General features: G+C 35.9%; 1 protein-coding gene across 3 annotated transcripts in view; it reads left to right on the top strand.

Annotated features, from left to right (window-relative positions):
- LOC145693314 (clavesin-1-like) overlaps nucleotides 1–23,062 on the top strand; it is a 283,708-nt gene that overhangs the window by 233,828 nt on the left and 26,818 nt on the right. For all 3 annotated transcript variants that reach the window (XM_081769190.1, XM_081769189.1, XM_081769188.1), the window contains 2 exons: nucleotides 13,769–13,919; nucleotides 20,251–20,444. In XM_081769190.1, the coding sequence (XP_081625316.1) occupies nucleotides 13,769–13,919; nucleotides 20,251–20,444 (345 nt within the window). The remainder of the gene's footprint in view (nucleotides 1–13,768; nucleotides 13,920–20,250; nucleotides 20,445–23,062) is intronic.

Genomic DNA, 23,062 nt, shown 5'->3' with positions numbered 1-23,062 from the left:
GCAACAAAACTAGATTGTTAATATGGCTACTTATACTACGTAGCTGGAAGGAAAGCTGTGAAAAGAAATAACTGGGTCAACAAAATGTATTGCTGTCCAAGTATTTTTTATGATGGTAACAACTATGTCAATTATGGCACTCGTTACTATAAAGCTGCCACCATATAAAATGCCATATAGAATATCCAACAATACAAGATATGGGGTTGTAACCATACTCAAAATTCCAGGGTGGTTTGTATAATATGTGCACTAGTTATAATAACTTAACTTTACAACCATCTGTTGTGTGCTGCACTTACTATGGGCATGGTGATCAAATCATTACATTTGAACTGGAATTGTTCCTTCAAACACACCTGATAACACAGCACAGGTGAGTACACAGCAAAAATGCAGTGTGAAAGTACGTAACTCCTCGAGCTTGTCATTCAATTGTCATGATAACTGGCAACATCATGGCGGTTTTATGTATGGAGAAGCTTCGAGTTTGTGCCCATGTCTTTCATTTGTTATGGGATTTTGTTAGGGTTGGAAATGTATATGTTGTGGAGGGCTGCAACTGTCACTGTTCCTCTTAGTTTATTTCTTCTAAAGTTCTTTCCTTAATTTATTTCTTCTGGGCGTGGAATTCTGTAGATCTTCCGGTGAGAGTCGAGTGTTCCAATTGCCTGGAAGTGGAGATTAAGTTGCTGTTGGTCTTCTCTCCAGAATTTAGCCCTTTGTTTTATTCATAAGTCCTTGAGCATTGGCAGTTCCAGGTCTCCATAGATCTTGATGACGAATATGTCCGTCAAGTAGCCTGTGATATCCCGATCTACTTTGTTCTGAACGACTTGTAATTGTTGCAGGTGTGCAGGTGCTGCATACTGCCAAGCTGAATGAACGTACATTAATGGCGGTCGAATACCCACCTGTTAAGTGTGTCTTCTGGTCTCATGGTTAAATTTGTAGCTTAGCAGGACTAGAAACAAGGCTCTGAAGCGCTATGTTACTCTTTTGGCGACGTCCGTTAGATGAACAGCTAGGGTAAGGCGGCGGCTCAGTAGCATGTAGCGTGCAATGCCTCTAGTAATTTTAAAAATAGACTGAGACCAGCACGGGTGTAAAGATATATATATATATTGTGTGAATTAGATAACGAAAGTTTACAAAAAACAAAATATTTATTAACAAGTAAAAGAATTATTTTTTTTACATGTTCAATAACAAGGCAACCCTGTTCTGTTCGTTCAACAATAGGTGTTCGGAAGAAATCTAAAATAAGAAATATATATATATATATATATATATATATATATATATATATATATATATATATATATATATATATATATATATATATATTAATATTTGTACATGTACTACTCTTTACCATAAATACGTTTCCTATAATATCCAGAATAATATCAAACAACACTTAAACTTGAATATAAATAGTGAGCACAAGATTATACTTGGCAAAAGGGCCTCGTGGCAAAGTAACATCAACGAATTAATTTTTAGGTTTACATGACCAAATATAAGAATAAATTTGCCCTTTTTATGCCAGAATGGTATCATGAAATTCCACATTCCATTTACTCAAATTTAAGAAAGAATGTACTACAACATATTATATTTTAGACCACAAAAAGGACTTAGTTCAATTTCCTATCCCTAAGTCTTACCTGCTAAATCCAAAGTGATTTGAAATTCGGTACGGCCTGGTTAGGTTCCGGCACTAATACCGCAATTGCCCATCAGGTGTGAGCACACTTCAGACACAGGATTTTCTCTCTCTCTCTAGGCAGAGTATTATCATCGTGCTCTGACAAATATATCTGCATACAAATACATTTATTGGGGCTATTACGTTACAAGCATGTCTAAATACTTGGTTTCTTCTTGTGGTTGGAGTCTACTACCGTGTAGAGTGAGTTGCAAGAGACAGTCTTTCTTGTTCCTCGTAAACTGCACTAAAGTTGTCTTGCTGCCATTGATTTTTATCTTGCAGGAGGTTGTACATTCTTCGAGTAGGAAGAAATGACACCTCAGGTACACAGTTGCGTTACGATGGTTATTATGCTGGGCAAAGGTGGTTGTATCGTCTGCGAAAGTGGCGAGTGTGGTGTTGGGGTGGTGAGGAGATCTGCTGTGTAGACGGGGTATAGGGAAGGGTAAAGGCAAGATTATTGCAGGACTCCTGTTTGGATCTGCCTTGATTCGATAATATGACTGTCGTGAAAAACTCTTAAGGAACTATTGTTTCGAAATGATTGGATGAGTTTAGTATGGTAAAAGGGAAAATACGCTTCCACTAGCTTATGTACCAGTCTATTGGGTCAAACCTTGTCAAAGGCAATTTCAATATCCAGGAATATTCTCAAAGTGTGACCTTCGGTGTTAAATTGGTAGGCGATATGCTTAACCACTCTAACCAGTTGTAGAGTAGTGCTGTGTCCTTGTCTAAAGCCATGTTAAACCACGAGGATGATATTATTGTCTTCCATGTGTGTGCAAAGGTGGCGCTGTAGGACGTATTCTATAACCTTGCTCATGTGTGAGCAGATTGGTCGGCCTGTAGCTAGTTGGCTTGGATCTTGGTTTTTCTGACTTCGGGATCAGGATAATGCGGACCTCTTTCCAGCTGGAGGAAAGTGACCTTGTTTGAGTATTCCATTTGTAAAGAGGAACAAGAGGACGATTACTTTCCTGGGAGCGTTTTGCAAAGCCAACAGTGGGAGGAGTCTGGTCCTGTAACTCAGTGTGAAGTTAGTTGGCGAATGATCTTCTGGGCCTCGCGAGGTACGCAGAGATGTTTCGTTCGGAACGGGACTTTTCGCTGTAAACTTAGAAAGCCGCCGTGTGCTGATGCTTGGGTGTTTACACCGGTAGAAATGACGTTCTCTTAGAACGTATTTTGCGGGTGATCTGCAAGGAGGTTGGTTTTTTTCTTCTTCGTTAAATATCAGGGAATTGGCGCTTCTGAATAGTTGTTGGTTGTGCTTTGTTTCATTCTTCAGGTTTCTGGTGAGTTGTCAGAAGTCCTCAGATGGCGTTTCTAAATCCTGAAGTTTCTTGTTCCATTTCTGCAGTTGAATTCATTGGAGTCTTTTCTTCACCCTAGTTGTGAGTGAGTTTCATAGGATTTTGTATTGTGGGTGGCAGGCGTTTTGTTACTTCTGGGGCCACTTCCTTAGATGAGTGAGGGCTGTGATTCTTAAAACCTGTGCACCTACTTTGCTGGAAATGTTGGCTTGAGTTGGTTAATGCCGACAGTTTTAAGACTGCTTTCATTGTTGCAGTCAAAAAGTCCAGCGTAGTATCAATTTCTGCTGGTGTTTCCATTGGTAGCCGTGGGTCCACCAACTCTGCCAAGATTTGTCGATATGTGTTCTAGTCTGTGTTTCGAATTTTGGGCAACTGCTTCCTTGGTACATTATGTGCATATAACTAGAAGCGGTCCGACTGTAGACTTGTAGACCGTCAGCTATGGCTATGTTGACCGATAGGGCCATATCGAGACATCTAGAAGGCTTTCATTTACGGGAAAATGGGTTGGTTCTGTCGGAGTTGTTGGAAAGTAGTCGAGATGACACAGAGCTTGGTGCAGCACCCGAACGTTGTAGTTGGACACTCTGGTGTTCCATATCGGGTGCTTATAACTTGTCCTCTCCGACGAAGATCCTACTCCCCACGTCGGAGGTTGGCAATACCTGGTGTATGGATTGGATTATCTGGCCGTTGATATGCAGAAGTTCGTCTGGTAAATGGATTGCATGATTCGATGACACCGTGATTCGTAGGCTATTGTTCTTATTACAATTGCTATACCTCCTTTGGGTCCGATACGGTTGTTTCGTAGAACGGAGCAGTTCTGTATTTTCAGGACAATGAAATTGTCATTATAATACCCTTGTACCCATATCAGAAATAGATGTGTAAAATCACAAATTCTCACTAACTGTGAGAATGTGTGTTATGTCGTTTTAACAGTAAAACTAAAGAAATTAGTTTATAATCATATGAACTTTCCGACAACATTTACATGAATAGCAGTGCTAACATTTCATGTGATTATTTGTACTAGAAAATATAGCTTATAAGATGATAGTCATTTAACTGTCGGAAAATGTATAAACTTCCGTAAATAAATTTTCCTTGATATATCTAATATAGAGTTCATGTTTTTTTAATTAACTATTTAGCTATCTCTTCAGATATATTACATTGCTAAGACTCTTCATACTTGAAATTGCAAATGACAACGTTGTTTGTGCTGCTAGTATGTTGTTCAAGTAAACATGGAATGATGCATACATCCATTTATATTGTTCATGCAACTACGTGCATCATGCGTAACTATAAAGGCTACAACTGCGTAATAATGTTATATTTATAGAGCACACGAGAATTTTCACATATGATTCTGATAATATAGGAGATAATTTTAATATGGTTTGCGTAAGAAGAATTATGTTTCCAATGTTCATGCCAAGTTTAACTATATTTTCATGGTTGTGATGAAGTTTGTTCGTTTTTAGAGTGAATAATTAAACTTTTGTCTATCGACTTCTGGAAAAAATTGAGAAAGATCCATGCTAATATTTCTAAGGGAAATAAATAAAATAGGAATAGGCCTATAATTACATACGAAATGTTGCTTTTTCAAGTACTGAGGAAGTGCTTTTCTTCGGAATTCTCTGTTCTTCTTTAAATGTCTTTAGATTTTTCTTTATTTCCGGACAGCATACATTTTTCAGAGACCTTTATTCATCCCTCATTCCTCTAACGTAAAAGAGTTGTTACATTAAGATGCCCCACGTTGAAATTAAAATACCGCTAATTTTACAGTAATTATGTGATATCTTCAAATAGATAAAAGATAATCGAAAAGTGGAACAAGAGCTCGCTAGACGATATTAGTTTATGTGAGATGCCGTTATCATGACTCACTTATCTGCTTTCGATTTCCAGTCATTTAGAAAATCGGTATTTATTTTCGTGTTTATAAATGGCTGCAAACCGAAAGCTACTACATGACTCGTGATAACATTACCTCATGCAAAATTATATTGTCTAGCGCGCTCTTGTTTCACATTTCGATTATCTTTTACCTATTTGAAGATATCACATAACTACTGTAAAATTAGCGGTATTTTAATTTCGCAATAATTAGGCCTCTTAAGTGTTTATATACCAAATTTCACATCCCCAACTTCAGAGAGTCTTTACATTGGTCATATTTTGAATAGATAATGAAGATTTTCATGCTCTTTGTCCACTTTTAAGAGCAGAATTATCGAAACTGCTGAAAGACTTATTTTTTATTTTTACTCATCAAATTTTACACTTCCATTTTAAGCGAACCCTTCCTTACTTTGTGAATTTTCAGAATTGAAAATCGGAAATTTTAATATTATAGAAATTAGACACTTTCTTCTCTTTAGTAGAGGATTTTTTTAAAATACTGAAACACATGTTCCTTTATGTTCAGTTAAGATCTTAAATGTCAAACATCACACATCCAACTTAAGCGAACCTTTGCATTGGGTATTTTCTTGATAAATAATAGGAAAGTTTAATATTATAGAAATTGTCCCCCTTCCTTCCTCTAGAAGTGGAATTTTCGAAGAAAGAAAACAAACTGAAACATGTATTCTTTTAGTTTTAGTTAAGAATTTATATTCCGAATTTCACATATGTAACTTAAGCGACTCCTCACATTCGGTACTTTCTCAATAAACAAAGTTAAATTTGGATAGGCCTATTATAGAATTGTCTGTGGAATTTTCGGAATTAGGAGTGGATTTTTCAGAAACGCTGAAATACGTTTTTCCTAATTTTTATGGTTTTATATACCGATTTTCCACATATCCAACTTAAATGGATCCTAACATTCGTCAGATTTTAATTTAAGAAATAGAATAAGGATAATATAGAAATGATACCCATTTTCCCCTTAGTAGCAGAATTTTGGAAACTCGGAAATAGGTGTTTTCTTATTTTTAATTAAAAGTATATGTACCGGATTTCACATCTCCAGATTAAACGAATCCTCACCTTCGAAACTTTCTATAGAAACAGAGAAACTTAAGTATTTTACAAATTATTTCCTTTTCCTTTTACGAACAGAATTTTCGAAAACGCCGAAATATGTCTTGCCTTATTTTTAGTGAAAAGTTTTTATATTAAGTTTTATCTCTCTAACGTAAGAGGTTCTTGAGATATTCAATTGTTTTCAGAAAATTTGAACACCTCTTAGGATACGTGATGTTGGGGCCACGGTGGCTCAGTGATACAGTATTCACCACTGGTGCATGGGGTCCTTGGTTCGATCCCAGATCGCATCAAGTGACCTTTGTGGTTGATAAACTCCTTGTGCTTGGGTTTTCCGAGGGTTCTCCCGTTTTCTCTCACTTCCTTCATTTCTCATCATCACCGTTTCCTTCAGCCTAGCCGGCAAAATCGTGAGACGTAAAACTTAAAGATTTCATTTCATTTCAAATCACTTGTTTTCGTGACAAGAGGAATATTTCGTCCAAATTTAAAAACTCTGACTATAGTAGTGTGGCCTGGAAGATAATGAATTACTCTCTTCTGTTGTTGTTTTTTTTAATACCAAATCACCTTTTTAATAATCTTTTCAATATAGAACTAGGCCTCCTTGTTTGAATTGACGATTTTGGTTGTCAGAGCATCACTTTCAAATAAGCAACTAGCTCTTTTCTCTTGCTTACAGAAACAGAACAAAACGAACAAGTGTGGGATTCAATCTAAGATACATTGTTGAACCTTTTAGATTACACCGTATAAGTAGAAATTTAATTTCTAATAACTGACTATGCATTTACAGTATATCCAAGATATTTGTTATTCAAATTAATAAGAAGAGAGAATTGTTTTGTAGAAATAAAATCATCAGTCTTTCTGTTACTACTTCGCATAATCAAACCACCATCGAAGAAAATTTAGCAATAAAACATGGTGGATAAATTCCTATAAGACTAATGTTTGTTATGCCTTTCAGTGTAAAATAAATTTCGCACCATATTGGGGACTATTTCGTCAATAAATAAAACATAGAACAAACCACTGCTAATGACTAACAATTCAAACAATTTCATAAATACAGGGTGCGGCACGTAAAACCGGCCCGTCGTAATATTCTGGTATATTGTGTTTTTGGCAACACTTAAATAATCTACCTTCCTACCAAGAGATGGCGTATCGAGGTCGGGTCAACTTACGTGACCTGCAGTAGTCACGTGCAGTCGCAGCCAGTGAAACTTGTCGAAACCAGTTGAGAAAAAGGCCTCGTTGTGTTAAGCCGGCTGAGTGTCAGTGAGTGATAATGCCGTATTCGATACCCGAGCGTGTTGCCATTGTTGAAGGGTTCATTCTCACTGGATCTTTTGTGAAAACAAAGAATTTGTTTCAGGAGAAATTTCCAGGACGTTCTGTGCCAGCAAAAAGCACCACTCAGGAATTGATTGAAAAATGGCGGCGCACAGGATCGGTTCAAAATGCTCCCAGGAACAGACGACCATCTGTCTGCACACATGAATTAAAGATGCAGGTGGAGGAGATAATGACAAGAAGTCCTCGAAAGTCAACCAGGAGATTGAGTCAACAGGTTCATGCGAGTGAGAGAAGTTGCAGACGTGTTTTAAGGGGACTGAAGTTAAAACCGTACCGGATAAGTGTTGTGCAAGAACTGAAAGAGCCTGACCTGCAGAAGAGGGTGCATTTCTGTTCTTGGCTGTTGAGCAATGTTGCCAGTGGTTTCTTGGATCCACTAATGCTCATCATGAGTGACGAGGCGTGGTTCCACCTGTCTGGGTACGTAAATTCCCAAAACAACCGGTATTGGTCAACAGAAAATCCACACGCAATCCACCAGGTACCCTTGCATGATGAGAAGATTGGTGTTTGGTGTGCCATTTCCGCCACACGCGTTATTGGGCCCATATTCTTTGAGGCGACAGTGAACAGTGACGTGTATATGGGAATCCTGGAGGAGTTTTATACACACTTGACCGAAGAGGAGCGTCAGTTATGTTACTTTCAGCAGGACGGTGCAACATGCCACACATCAGCTGCATTATTGTCCCTTGTGCATGAGGTGTTTACACCAGAGAGGACAATCAGCAAAGGCTTGTGGCCTCCTCGGTCACCAGACTTGTCCACGTGTGACTTTTACTTATGGGGACTGTTATAGGGAAGAGTATACGAAACAAATCCACACACAATTGAAGAACTCAAGACCAGGATCCAGGATGTCACCAATAGCATTACAACACAATAACTGACAAGGGTATATATGAATCTCCTCAATCGTGCTCACATGTGTGTTGAAGTGGGCGGAGGACACTTTCAGCATCTGCTGTGAAGGCTGCTGTGAAGGTGAGTAGTCATATTGAATACATTACATTTCATTTATATGTTGTAGTTAATCATATTCAATACATTACATTTCATTTTATGTGTTCACTTTACGGGCCGGTTTTACGTGCCGCACCCTGTATTACATTTTCACAAAATACCCAGTTTTTGGGTGAGTAAATGAAGAAAGGGTAAATACATATTTAAAAAAAAAATACCTGCCCATTGGACATTTACCTGACTTACATCACTAAAAGAAACTTTAAAAAAGAGAGAATTATAAGTAAAGAAAGGAAGATTTCATTACCAATGTGAATGGTACATTTAGATTTTTTTTACAAAAAAAAAAAAAAAAAACGAAAGAATTTTTCACACAAAGAGAAAGAAGTGGGCAGGCTTCGCAATAGATGTTTATGTAACAGGTAATGACTGACCTTAGATCTTTCTGTTGTCGGGAGATAAACAGCCTTTAGTTGAAGGCCATTTGAGAGGAAGGAAATTCAAGAACAAGGACCTTAAAGGGACAAGACTCACAGAAAGGTTATTCTAATCATAATTCCTTATTTCCGTTGAAATTAAAAATTAACTAACTTGACGTAAGTGGTTGATAGTTTATTTTTTTAAATCTAAGGATATTTCAGATGAAAATTTACTAATCCTAATGATCATCCCTAATTATCAAGGTATTTTGATTTCGGTTCCAAGAATTAGTAAGACTCAGAATATTCACATTCTAATATTATGCAAGTATATGCGAGGGATTTTGTTTACATATTACTAGTTTTCCTCGGATTGCAGATTTGGAGTCAGTGCATATACATATTTTATTTGTTCAACTTCTGTGTAAAAAAAAAAAAAGCACGTTTTCGAAACACTATTTTCACAGTTTTTGCATTGTCATAGGTAAAAGCAAAATTAATATTGCACCAAATAAAGATTGCGTGGGAGACCTGGGTTCGCTTACCGGCGGGAGATCATGTGGTTCGAATTCCACGTTAATCAGTAAGTCCCGTCTCATATAGCCTCACTGGTGAAAGGGACATTAAATTCAAAATTCAACTCAACTCAACTCGAAACAAAGATATACATCAGATAATACATTTCATGGAAAATATATTATCTCTTAGCTTTGACTGAGCTGACGATGCAGAGTAAACTCTTGAAATAATGCAAGTAAATGTAAGATTATACAAGTAAAAGAAGTGTATTAATGAATCAAGTAAAGCCCGTATACTGTATAGAAACTGAACAAAAATATAGCCGATGTTTAATTCACACTCTCAATACTGACAATGCATTCTTATGTGCATTATATGAAATGTTTTCAGTACTTAATCTTTTGGTCATTAAAGGTAATAAGAATCTTTAAGGTTAAAAATACGTAAACGATCTAAATAATATATATGGCATTCAAAAGTGTGGATACACCTTTATAATATGAACATAACTACAGATGTTGAAATTTGTATATATTGTACTGCATTCAAAGCGCTAGTACATACCACGTAGTACTGTTAATAAGATTTTGACCAAATTCACAGATGAAGTTTTGTGCATGATAAGCAATGCAGTGAACGTCCGAGGATTGTAGCGAAAGAGCGAATACCAACTGTTATGTTGGCAGCACTTTCAAAAACCCAATCAGCAGTACGCGCCATGTAGCACATGTCAACGGTGCCGCGAGACTTAAGTTCAATCGTACGGATCATACAATACAACTAGTGGCACAAACTGCAATTATAGCAATACCTAACTGACGACCTCTAAAGGTACTCAGTATTCTCTCAGTGAGCCCTGGACTAATGCAACCTTAATCACAGTTCCGCATGAGGTTGTTCAGTGACGAGCCACTTTTCTGCCTGAATGGCGAGTTAATAAACAGTAGTAGATGGACAGAAATTTATGAAGTGATGCGAAATATAAAGTATGCACATTGTGTGTTCCTTGCTAATGTTCATCGATATCGGAATTTATTACACGAGATATTTCCCTCACTTCTGAATCCAGAAGATTGTATTTTCAGCATGACAGTGTGTCTCCGCACTATAAAGTCCAGGTCCGTTTACGGTTGAACGAACAGTCTTCTCGCCATCGAATCGCCAGTCACGGGCCAGTGAAGCAACCACTATGAACCCCAGAACTCGAGCCCCTAATCTTTTACCTGTGTGGAGACGTAAGATCCAGTATATGTCAGGTCGAACTCAACAGGATTAATGCAGTAGTACATAACACACGCCTGTGCCAGCAAAGATCCTGACGTTCTTAGAAAAGAGCACGCGAAATGGAAATACCACCTTGTAGAATACATCGAGCTTATTCGTGCATACAGTAATTTGCTGATCCCCCACATTGAGATTGAATCAATCTTATACGAGAGTTTCTTCGTGGCTAAGCGATTCGCGTACGCGCCTTTGGCGTAGGAAATCCGGGTTCGATTTCCAGCGGGATCTCATGTTGGGATTCCCCGTTAATCAGTAGATCCATGTCTCATATAGCCTCGGTGCTGAACGTTACGTCAAACTCAAAATCAATCACTCTTATAATTATAAAGTTGATAAAAGCATATATTGATTATGTATTGTGTTGCCTTCTAGCCCCAAATGACATAGCTATCACAAGACCTTCTTTTCATTTGAAAATTTTCAGTTCTGTTCAAGATGGAGGGTTTCAAGATAAGCACCAGGATGGTCATATAACGTCTTGGGTAAAGCCTCAGGCCTCAGCCTCAATATCAATAGAGCAGATTTCATCCCAATCCCTGTTGTTATTTCTAACTTACGTTAGAAGACTGTATCCAGACTTTCAATCGGCCTATTATAAAATGTATACGTTATATTTATATACTAACGAGGAAAGGACGCGATGTCACTCAGAGATAGTTGCACCGAACTTGGTGTGGGAGTAGGTAATGGGAATAGAAAAGAACGCGTGGAAGCATCGTTTCGCAGGCTTTCCGAATCAAAAATAATGGACCCTACAGTTCTGAAGAAGTATGGCCTGTCAATCAGATATTGATAAGATGGAGCCTTTGCTCGCTGTTGTGGCCAATGCTGAAGAAGTTAAATACAGTAGAATGAAAACAGAAAAGATGAGATGAACAGAAAATGCGCCAACGTCCGCTCTCAGTCCCACCAGACGAATGCCGGGATACTAAATCTATCAACTGCCCTGTCTTTGCAGTTATCAATTGGGTATGCATCCTAGTTAGATTAATAAAATTATATGAAAAAATATATACAGAAAATATCCACAGAAATTAATCATGGGCGTCTCCAGAAGTTTTCCAGGAAAGGAGTTGAAATGAAAAATGAAATCTTTGAGTCTTACGTCCCACGATTTTGCCGGTTAGGCTAAAGGAGACGGTGATGATGAGTAATGAATGAAATGGTGAAATGAAGAAAGTGGGAGGAAACGGGAGAACCCCGAGGGAACATACGCACACGGTGGGGCTGAAATGAAGTTGCTGTATTTCTTCACACTATAAGATGCTGTCAGTATGCAAGAATTAAATGTTTAAACCCTTCAATATTAACTGATTTCATTTGTACGGATATGTGACACCGACGACGTGGCACCCACCAAAATTAAACTATTGTGTGTTTGTGAGGCGAATTTAAATATATATTTCGGGATTAGTGATGTTTAAAATGGGAACGATTGTAGACGGGCATAACAGAAATAACCGTTTGAATACATACAAGATTGTTCATAACCATAACTATGATTACGCAAAGGATAAAGGAAATATTTGAATTTGGTCTATTCACCACTAGAAAGCAGCAAAACATATTGGACAGAAACAGCTGTAACAACTGCGTTCAAGACTCCAAATACCTTGTATAATTCACGCATGTTTAACAGACAGTGCGCTTTAATAGTGTGAAAACAAACTAAACATGAGTATTTCACTTCTGTTGCCGAGCACACATGAAACAGAACATCTTCACTGTTCTACACATATGCCATGTTCGTAAGGTTAGCTTCCAAATTGGTCTCAATAAGATTTGAAAATACCGTAGTTAACCTTAATAGACCGTACAGTAAGTTATATACTGTTTTTTGATGTAATCAAACAGTTGTTAACAGAAGCATTAAAAATATATAGCAGGCACACATAGCACTAGGAACTGTATTAAAAAAATGAACATGCTTAAGAAACCAACACACATTCAGTCTGAAACAGATAAGACTGCTTTTCTTTAAAAAAAAAAAACTTTTTATAAAGATAAGGTGAGTAATGGCAAGGGCAGTCGATGATTTAGCATCCCGGCATTCGCCTAGTGAGACTGAGGGTGGACATTAGCGCATTTTCTGTTCAGCTTATCTTTTTTGTTTTCATTCTACTTTATTTTACTTCTTCAACTGCATTGGTCACAACAGCGAACAAAGGCTTCGTCCCATCAATATCTCATTGACAGGCCATACTTCTCCTGAATTGTAAGGCCCGTTATTTCTGATTCCGAACGCCTGCTAAACGAATGCTTCCACACGTTCTTTTCTATTCCCATTACCTACTTCTACACCAAATTTGGTGCTGTTATCTCTGAGTGACATCGCGCTCTTCCCTTGTAAGTTTCACATGATACAGACATAAATTAAATTCTACGGTATTATTATTTTCTGTTGGTTTTAGTTTCAAAATACACAGGGTGTTCCTTGAATAAACTGATAAACTTCGCACAAGTGGCCAGGCTTTCAATACAACTAACAAATTTAATGGAGTTGATGGTAGGTAGTAGCTTAAATTAGCTCCTTCCCCTAATTAGATGTTTCCAACCAAAGTTGCAGACAAATATTTTTCTTGTTCTGAGGTCCTGAACACGTATGCATTTGTTGATTATTTTATTTAGTATAGTCACCCAACTACAATCTCCACTAATTACCTTAAATTGGCCTCACGTCCGTAATTAAGTGTTTATGATCAAAGCCACAGATACGTTTGTTTTCCTGTATTGAGGTCCTAATCACGTATGCGAAATGTGTCTGTTTATTTCCGGAACACCCTGTGTTTCGTACTTCTCTATAATTTAAAATAATATTTAAATCTCTGTATTCTCTATGACAGCTTTGTGTATCCAACATGATGATAGGAGAATCAAAGAATCTTTATGATTTATTCATATATAATTAAATAATCATAAAACCACCGAAAGCAAAACGTCCAAATTTCATATCCTCAACTCTGGTTAGGAGGGAAGGTTACTAGCAAACATAATATCCTGAAGCTCACGTTTTGATGTCTACAAGAAATAAAATAAGATGTATGTTTGATGAATAAAGAGCGTTATGTTTTATAATAAATAATACAGGAAAGTGTGTGACAAAAATACTATGACAGTACGGTTCAATCTTATCATATTGAAATACGAACTATACTAATTTCAAATGGTACATATTACAGATGAAAGACTTCCACAATCACATGGAGAAACACTGGAAATTATATTCTGAAATTCACATGGATAAAGTTGCTAAGACCATTATGGACTTCATTGTCATTACTCTACCGTATAGAGATCAACATGGAAGGAGAATTATATACATTAAATCAGGTAAGTGAAGAATGCTACAAACTGCATGTAAGGAGTCATTGTCTTCACAATAAATCATTACATATTATTGAGTAACATTAATTCCTATTCTGATAATTTAGTTATGAGAAAATCTTCAGAAACTTCCTCTTTAATATGTTGGAATATCTTCAATATCTTGAAGTTACCTATTCGTAGCTTGGATCAATATTAGTTGTGAATTCCAAAAGTTTTTTTTTTTTATTTAACAGTTCTGTTTATTTTTTAAGTAAATAATTATAACATATGAGCTGCTATAGTATATAATATACCCGTATTAGTAAAGAGAAGAGTAGTCCTGTCTTACATTTGAATATTAAAATAGAATCAAGGAAAATACTTGTCTATTCGATTATTTGACTCTATATGTGAGTAGAATCGCATGATACATTTATGCCTAAGATTTATATTATGATATTATTATCTCAGAAATCGGACAGAAAATATGACAAATCTAAAATGTAAATGCACCATTAGGTGTGAAAGGAAAGGAAATTAAGGGAACGTGAGTCTTGTACGAATTACTTTTAAAATGTATCCATATTGTGAAAAGAAGAAAATGGTGGCATAATCGTTATTTATCATTACTAAATTTCAAAGTAAGCTACGTTTTTGTTAATAGAGAGTATAGGCAATCTGTATACTTTTGAACTGATTTAAGACTAAAAAGATGTAGTATGAAATGTATTAGGCAATGTTATGTAACTGGGTTCGAAGTGTGGACAACATTTGTCGAAGGGGTTTCTCTGTATAATATATGTACTATGGATGCTCTAGTGTAATGCGGGGGGGGGGCGCGGTGGCTCAGTGGTAGAGCGTTCACCTCTGGTGCTTGGGGTCCCGGGTTCGATCCCAGCCCCCGCCAAGTGAACTTTGTGGTGGACACACACCGTGCTCGTGGGTTTTCTCGGGGTACTCCCGTTTCCTCCCACTTTCTTCATTCCACCATTTCACTCATCTCTCATTATCACCGTCTCCTTTAGCCTAACCGGCATAACCGTGGGACGTAAAACTCAAAGATTTCATTTCATTTTTTCTAGTGTAATGCGTGACTTACATTGAATGTCTTGAAAAATGTGAGCAGGGATTATGTGATTTTCAATAACGTACCAATAATGTCTAAAATGTTTCGAATCTTTCTTCTTTTTGTTGCTTTTCACAACATTTAATTTAGAGTGGCAATACTATTTTGGATTATCTTTATGTATCTGGCCAAATTATCAATTACGTACAATAGTGACAGAAAAGTAATCAAAGTGATAATAACAACTAATGTTAAAGTACTGAGCAGAAAGCAAATGATAGACTGTAAGTTGTTACTACATAGAAAAAACTATTTCGTGGTGAATAGTAAAGTTTAGTTGAAGATGTTTCAGGTTTTTCCTTGTAAGGGGGGAAAGTCGAAGAGAGAGGAAATTGGGCTCTATTATAATTAAGTCATTTAGCAGTACTGTTTTGATTTGGATTTAGCAGTACTGTAATAGTTCCTATTCCAGTTACCATATATGGTCCTTTATAACTTCTTAGTCGGTTCACTTGTTTCTAAGTTGCATGAACACTGTAAAACAATTAGTCACTATAGACTAGTCAATATCTCATAGAAAGAGACACCTTACGGCTTTTAAGCGGAATTTGAAGCAACCTATGCTACTTCAAGGAATTAAGTGTTGTGAATAAAAAAAATCATGGTTGCCAATTTTTTTAATGTGTGATTTTGAAAATATCAGTGTTGCCAACTACTGCTATATAACCAGCTCTTGAGCATGAAAATTGGTATTATGAAATGATATAAACGTTACTGTTAATTAGTAATTAAATAGTAATTAAATTAGTAATAGAACAGTAATTAAATATTCCCTTCATAATAAACACTAATGGTTGGCAACACTGTAAAAGCGTCCCTACATGTCAGAAAATTTGGCAACCCCTTTTTTCTACATGCAAATATGTCAATAGTCTTTTTAAAAATAGTTTCACCTAATTCCCCCAAAAAGCTGTTACAATCTTCAATTTGTCTCCTTTCTGAAAAATTGACTAGTCTACTACGTAGTAGTATATTTTGATTTCCCTTCTTTTCGTGCTATTGGTCAATTACGTTAGGTTTTTGTGTGGTTTTATTCAATTTTACCTGTTTGCTTTTACGTGATTTTTATTTTAAGGAAAAAGCTAACACGAATGGTTCACAAAATCATTAACAATGTAATAATAATGCATAATACAAAATTCAGGCTGCGGTAGCTCAGTGGTAGAGCGTTCACCTCTGGTGCATGGGGTCCCTGGTTTCATCCCAGCTCGCACCAAGTGAACTTTGTGGTGGACAAACACTGTGTGCGTGGGTTTTCTCGGCGTTCTCCCGTTTTCTCCCACTTTCTTCATTCCACCCTTTCATTCATTTCTCATCATCATCGTCTCCTTTAGCCTAGACGGCATAACCGTGGCACGTAAAACTTCAAGATTTCATTTCGTTTTATAATACATAATCTGTAAAAGTAGTTTGTTGGTCAAACCGGTTTTACTAAGAGTTTTGTGTTATGCTTAATACAACAATTTACATTACATATGGATTTTTGCTTTGATAATGTAAGAATGCCATTCATTTGAGTTTTAAATATTCCTAATAAAAGGCAATATGAAAATCTATTGACTTAAGTTTATACAAAATTAAGTCCCTATACAATAAATCAACGCTTGTTAACAAGTGGTTAAGTAACCTAAGAAATGTTTCTATTGATATACCATTATGATATTTTGAAAGTAATATCAAATTTGTGTTTCGCTGAAGATAAATTCTGGTCACTTTGTACAGATAATGGAAGAATACTTTTATAAAATGAGCACTGTCCATTATACTGAAGACAATAGTGACTTTCAAATAATAGTATTACTGTTTTATAAAGGCTGCCTATGGTATTAACTGTTTTGAACGGTAAATTACGTATATGGTTAATCATTCGAAATAGGTCAATCAGTTGAAATTTTCATTTATGCACTAAATGTGACATTAGTTATTTCAGCTTGTTTAGTTTCTTACATGCTTAGGTTCTTTTTATTATAGCCTTCTTTCTACGATACTATAGTTATACAAATATAATAGAGTAATGATATTCTACTTAAAAATACGTAGTAATTTCAGGTTAGATTTCTACTTGCTGATATCATGCATGGAGTAGATTCATTATTGGTTAGTGTTATTCTGATTCACTGTTCCTGTCAGTACGCTTTGTTTATATGACAATTGACAAACTAGGGTTACTGAATCGTAACACTGAAACCGTGTTAGCCATAAAGCGCAGTTCTTCTACGAAGTTACTGTCATTTGCAAAATTGGTACATGTTAGTGGTATGTGAAAAAAAGACAGTTGTGTACAATTCTTGTTTTTCACATTCTCAGATTCCAATATTAATGGCATTTTTGTTAGTGGCTAGTGCAGGACATCTACATTGTTTAGATGTATTTAGCACCACAAGGATTAAATCAATAATGTATCGGATAATGATTTCTGATTTCTGAATGTACGATGATGTGTACTATACTCAGGATTTTCCGAGCCAAGTGTAATGTGTGTGCTTTACGCTCAGTCTTGCATAATGTGTGAAGAAATCTTGTAATTGGCAATAAACTATTAATAGTGTTTAAAACAAGTTTTACACATTCATTCCATTTTATTGTTTACTACTAAGAGTAGTCAATGACATACTAATTTGAATTATCTTCATATCTCAAATGTAATTTGGTTGATCATGTAATTTTGTTGATCATTTACAAGGTTCTATATTCACTTAAGTAACCAACTCTTTCCATAGTAAATATTAGAGTCTAATCATTATATTATTTCTATTCTAACACAAATTCTAGTTAATATCTAAACTTTAGTAAAGCGTTGGTAAAAACTATTAACTTAAAAAAACAGAAACATCAATAATAAAAAAAGAAAAAAAGAATTTCGTCCCTTGAGTGCTGTATATTATGGTTCATCAACTAATATTTATAGTTGTTAAGTTGTATTGGTTGTAGGTACCAAATTTAGTTTAAAGCATCCTAGAATCCGAACATCAAAAAATGTTCTTTTCATAATGAATTTACTTCCTTTGAAAGTTCAGATATATATATATATATATCACAGGTCACGAAAATATTTCACATCAGTAGTAAGTACCTAAAGTAGGTCATGATACTCAACATAAATTCGGAAATGGACGATAATTTATTGCATCTGGAAATTTATTTTCCCAAAAATTGAATATAAAAGAATTCATGTAGCAACATAAACATGGTTTCTCACTGTTAATGGCACGCAAGCTAATCTCGAGAACTTAATTCCGGGTTTGCCTGTGCTGCATTAATACGTGCTCGAAACTTTAGTAGCACATCATCTAGCAAATCATAAACCAATGCTATTCCAATTGCCCCATTCTTTATTGATAACTCCGTGTACATTTTTAGACGGTTTTGGGCATTGAGGACATCTATGAATCACTTGGTCCCACTTGTTGTTCACTGAATCTAATACCTGCAACGTTTCCATATTCTACTTAAACAGTTAGAAACAATCGTCAGGAACAAGTCATGTGCAGCAAACGTTCAAACAGCATTTCACGTCAATATATTGTCCCATTTGCATAGCTGCGTGCTTTTCCATAGCATTTTTTTGTGTTCACGAATAGAGCCAAGATTGACATCAAGAATTGCCAACTGTATCTTAAGTTTGGATAGTCACATGAAGTGCTATAAGCGCAAGAAAATAACTTTAATTGCAAGCAGTGACCGTGGGATTTCTCCCATATTTCACGTATCAGGAAGTTGTAAAGGAATCAAAACCAGGCGCTTACTGTGAGTCATGTGTTCGAGAATTGCTTCCGACACACCACGATAAACGTGCTCGATTTTTGTTTGTTTACAGAAGAAACAAAGGTTCGTCTGATCAGATACCTAAACTCTCAACACATATGCATATGAGCCACAGGAAAGTCTCATTGTATAATAAAAGTGGTGCAATGTGGTGTGGTATATACTTCGTAGACTAATGACAGGCCTTTTTTCTGAAAAGTAAGCAATTATCACTATTTGTAAATACAATCAGTTAATAGAGGGTGAATTAAGAAATGTTACCAACAAGATTGTGCAACAAGTTTCACTTCAAATGCCAGAATCTATCCCGATTAAGGGAACTGACGAAATATCTGAATAAACGGTAATGAGAATGGCCGATTATCAATTGAACTTGAGATCTCTTGAATACAAGCACAGAATTCTAACCGCTAACCTCGGTAAATTTGAATATTAAAAAAAAAAAAAAAAAAAACACCTTTCACTTGCTCTGTAGCAGTACTTGTAATGGATCAAGTTATGTTGTTATTAACTGATGGTATCTTACATCCACATGTGTTTCTGGCCGATCGTAGCTCAGAAAGGAGATCCGTTGGTTATAATGTCGTATAATACTTCTGTTTTATTATCTATATATATAAAAGAGAACGCACAAAATCCTTTGTCCGCTCATCACGCTAATACGGCTGAACCGATTTCTTTCATTTTTGGGGGGTTGTTAGGATTTGGACCCTAGATGGTTTTTATCATATCACTTTAATTTTCAATTACCAGTGTCTTGAGATAATTGACCAATCAGGTGTCAATACGTACAAAAAATCCTTTGTCCGCTCATCACGCTAATACGGCTGCACCGATTTCTTTCATTTTTGGGGGGTTGTTAGGATTTGGACCCTAGATGGTTTTTATCATATCACTTTAATTTTCAATTAGCAGTGTCTTGAGATAATTGACCAATCAGGTGTTCATACGTACAAATCCTTTGTTATTAGTTCATCATAGGTATAAAAATAAACGTATTTATATGCAACCCGCATGACCCTGTGACTCGGCGGGTTAACATAACTGACAGGCGCTATAAATCACTTGAAAGCGAAAAAGTAAAAATTATCTAAGTAACAAAGTTTATTGCGTTCCGGGATGACCGCAGCGAAGCGGGGCGGGTTGGGGTGACCGCAGCGAAGCGGGGCGGGTTAACATAAATGACAGGCGATATAATGTTAACATTAGTGCAATCTTCTATGGTTTTTATCATATCACTTGAAAGCGAAAAAGTAAAAATTATCTAAGTAACAAAGTTTATTGCGTTCCGGGGTGACCGCAGCGAAGCGGGGTGAACGCTGCTAGTATATTTTAAATTGAATTTTCGTCGAGCATGTGTGTGAGTTTTAGCGTGTGATATAAACTATTACTCACGAGCATTACTTGTATGTAAATATATTTAAGATATAAATAAACAATAAATTTTCATTCTCTCATTTACAGGTGCCTGGAATCCAGACACTCTTTCTTTAGATGACGGATACACGGCTACGGCGTTATTAATAGAAATGGGTATCAACGAACCGACTACACAAATCAATGGAGTAGTATTAATTTTCGATATTGAAGGGATCTTTCTGAGACAAATGTTTTATTTGACACCAAACTCTGTAAAAAGAGCTATTGATGGATTTATGGTAAGTTCGAGAAATCAGAATAATCATTAAGTAGCCTAATTTCAGAGTACTTGTAGTTCGTGCATGCTTTACAGTGTTGAATGTAAATCTTCAAACTCAGACAAAATATTTGTTTTTTCCTTATTGTTTTCCACAAGTGTCTCTCAGTTTTGGGAGCCGCAGCACACTAATTCTCAAAAATTAATGTCGGAGCACAATATTTCTTAGGAATATAACCTTGCGGTCCAATAACAGTGAGATAACTAGTATTCTTATTTTCGGAGAAGTCTCCAACGTCTTTCATAGAAAGACATTTAGTGTGTGGCCTAAAATATGAAATGTGTCAGGTGCTATTGAGGCCATGGATAAGACTTGATTTGAAAAACACGTGAAGCTGATGTTACCTCTGAATTTCGATGTTCTATAATACTATCAGATATGCCTAAACTTGTATCATATACTAACTGAGCCCTTACTTTCTCAGTAGCACGTGAGATTATTGGAAAGTATTTGAAATATGTATAACTTTTAGTCATGGGCGCCTGAAGGGGGCAGGGGTCCCGCCCCCCTGGCTTACGATATGTGTACGTAATATAGCAACCAGGGAGATGCCCCCTAGAAAATTTTCTTTGCCGCCCATGCCTTCAAGCTTTTTCCTTACGAAACCCATTTAAGCGAGTTCAAAATCAATGGCGTTCCGTAACCTTCCTCTCCTCCTCACAAGGGATATCACCCAATTGTCCGGCTCCGATTTCAATGACATTTTTATTGCTGATAGAGGACATGTATTCATTACTTGTGATGACAGAAATTTTTGCCATGGTGCATGTTTTCTATTTTTTAATAATTTTTAAAGGTTGTGATGTGGTTAATAGAGATTACTGCAGAAGTCCCTTATTACCCTTTGTAAAAGAAGTGTTAATGAAAGAACAACCATGTAGATACGTATAGGGCCTAGGGGGAAGTCGTATGGTATGTATGACCTTGACGGCAGCCATCTTAAAATCCGCCATTTTGAATTAAGGTCAAATTTTTTAAATGGGAATAGGGTAATATGATACATAATTTCGGGCTAGAATTTAATCAGGAAGACAATGGTGAAGTTAGTTTTAAGATGCGCTCATTTGGTGAAAAGTTACAGGCATATTTATTGTTTATACTTACTATGTGCGTAAGTCCCTTACCTCCGCTTCTAACACGCGTATTAATGATAAGTGGATAAAGGTTTCGGTAATACATATTATGCCTAGAGGGAAGTGATACGATAAGGGTACCATTGACGGAATCCATCTTGAAATCCGCCATTTTGAATTAAAGTGAAGTTTTGAAAACTGAAAACCATAGCATGTGGCACCAAATTTTAATAGTAAATTTCCCCCAAAAGCCAATGGTATGCTTATTTTTGTTCTATAGTTAACCAGTATGAATTTATGACTCTTCTAATGTGCACGAAACGTCCATAATTCGATCTTTCAAACTGGCAACACTTCTAATTTTCACAGCATGTTTTAATATTCCAACTGGCACTTTGCAATTGTTTCCATGGCTTATGTTTTCTAAATTTATTACATTTTTTTAAGAGTTGCGATTTGTCAGTTCATGAATAGTGTTGGGATGAGCATCCAGCAATCTTTCTGAATTTTGAAGACTTGCCATGTAATTATTAATTTCCTAGGCAGTGTAATTATTTATTTTAACCCAGAGTACATAAGGAAGCTATGGACCTATGTCATGTAAAGAAATACAAATGAAATTATAAGAAATTGGTGTAACACGAACTCAAAATTATCATGAAATGTAGCCTACATGTTGCGCAAACGACAAACATTTTTTTAAAAAATAAATACAACTTTACAACTTTAAAGGAACAGCAGCAATGATAGAAAATATCAAAGAGACATAATATGACTGTTCCCAACACACTGTTTGTACCGTGAACAAAATATGAAAACAGGTAACTTGTTTATAAAGAGGCGTAACTTAATCGAGTTCCCGATCAATACTGATTATAAATCTTACAAACATGAACCATCGAAAACAATCGCTAGAAAACCAATGAATTTTTTGTCTGACTAGCTAAAATATTGCCATAGAAAATAAATAAATAAATAAATAAATATACAATAAACAAATAAATTTAAAACAAAACAAAAGACCATTGATTTACACAACAATCATATTTCGTTTCCTTTTTTGAAGTGAATTTTCAATTGATTTCTCGTCTCATCTACTATCCATTACAAGCTACGTCTCCGGTATTACCTGAATGCAAAGTTGGAGTTCTTTCGTTCTGTGATGATTCATGTCAGTAAACGAGTTTTTGAAGGGCAGGTATAGAAAATAAATAATTACATTGTCTATGAAATTAATAATTACATGGCAAGTCTTCAAAATTCAGAAAGATTGCTGGATGCTTATCTCAACACTATTCATGAACTGACAAATCGCAACTCTTAAAAAAAATGTAATAAATTTAGAAAACATAAGCCATGGAAACAATTGCAAAGTGCCAGTTGGAATATTAAAACATGCTGTGAAAATTAGAAGTGTTGCCAGTTTGAAAGATCGAATTATGGACGTTTCGTGCACATTAGAAGAGTCATAAATTCATACTGGTTAACTATAGAACAAAAATAAGC

The sequence above is a fragment of the Thermobia domestica genome, chromosome 8 (genome assembly GCF_964235325.1).
Source record: "Thermobia domestica chromosome 8, izTheDome1.hap1.1, whole genome shotgun sequence".
Classification (NCBI taxonomy): domain Eukaryota; kingdom Metazoa; phylum Arthropoda; class Insecta; order Zygentoma; family Lepismatidae; genus Thermobia; species Thermobia domestica.
This window is presented reverse-complemented; position numbering and strand designations above follow the sequence as displayed.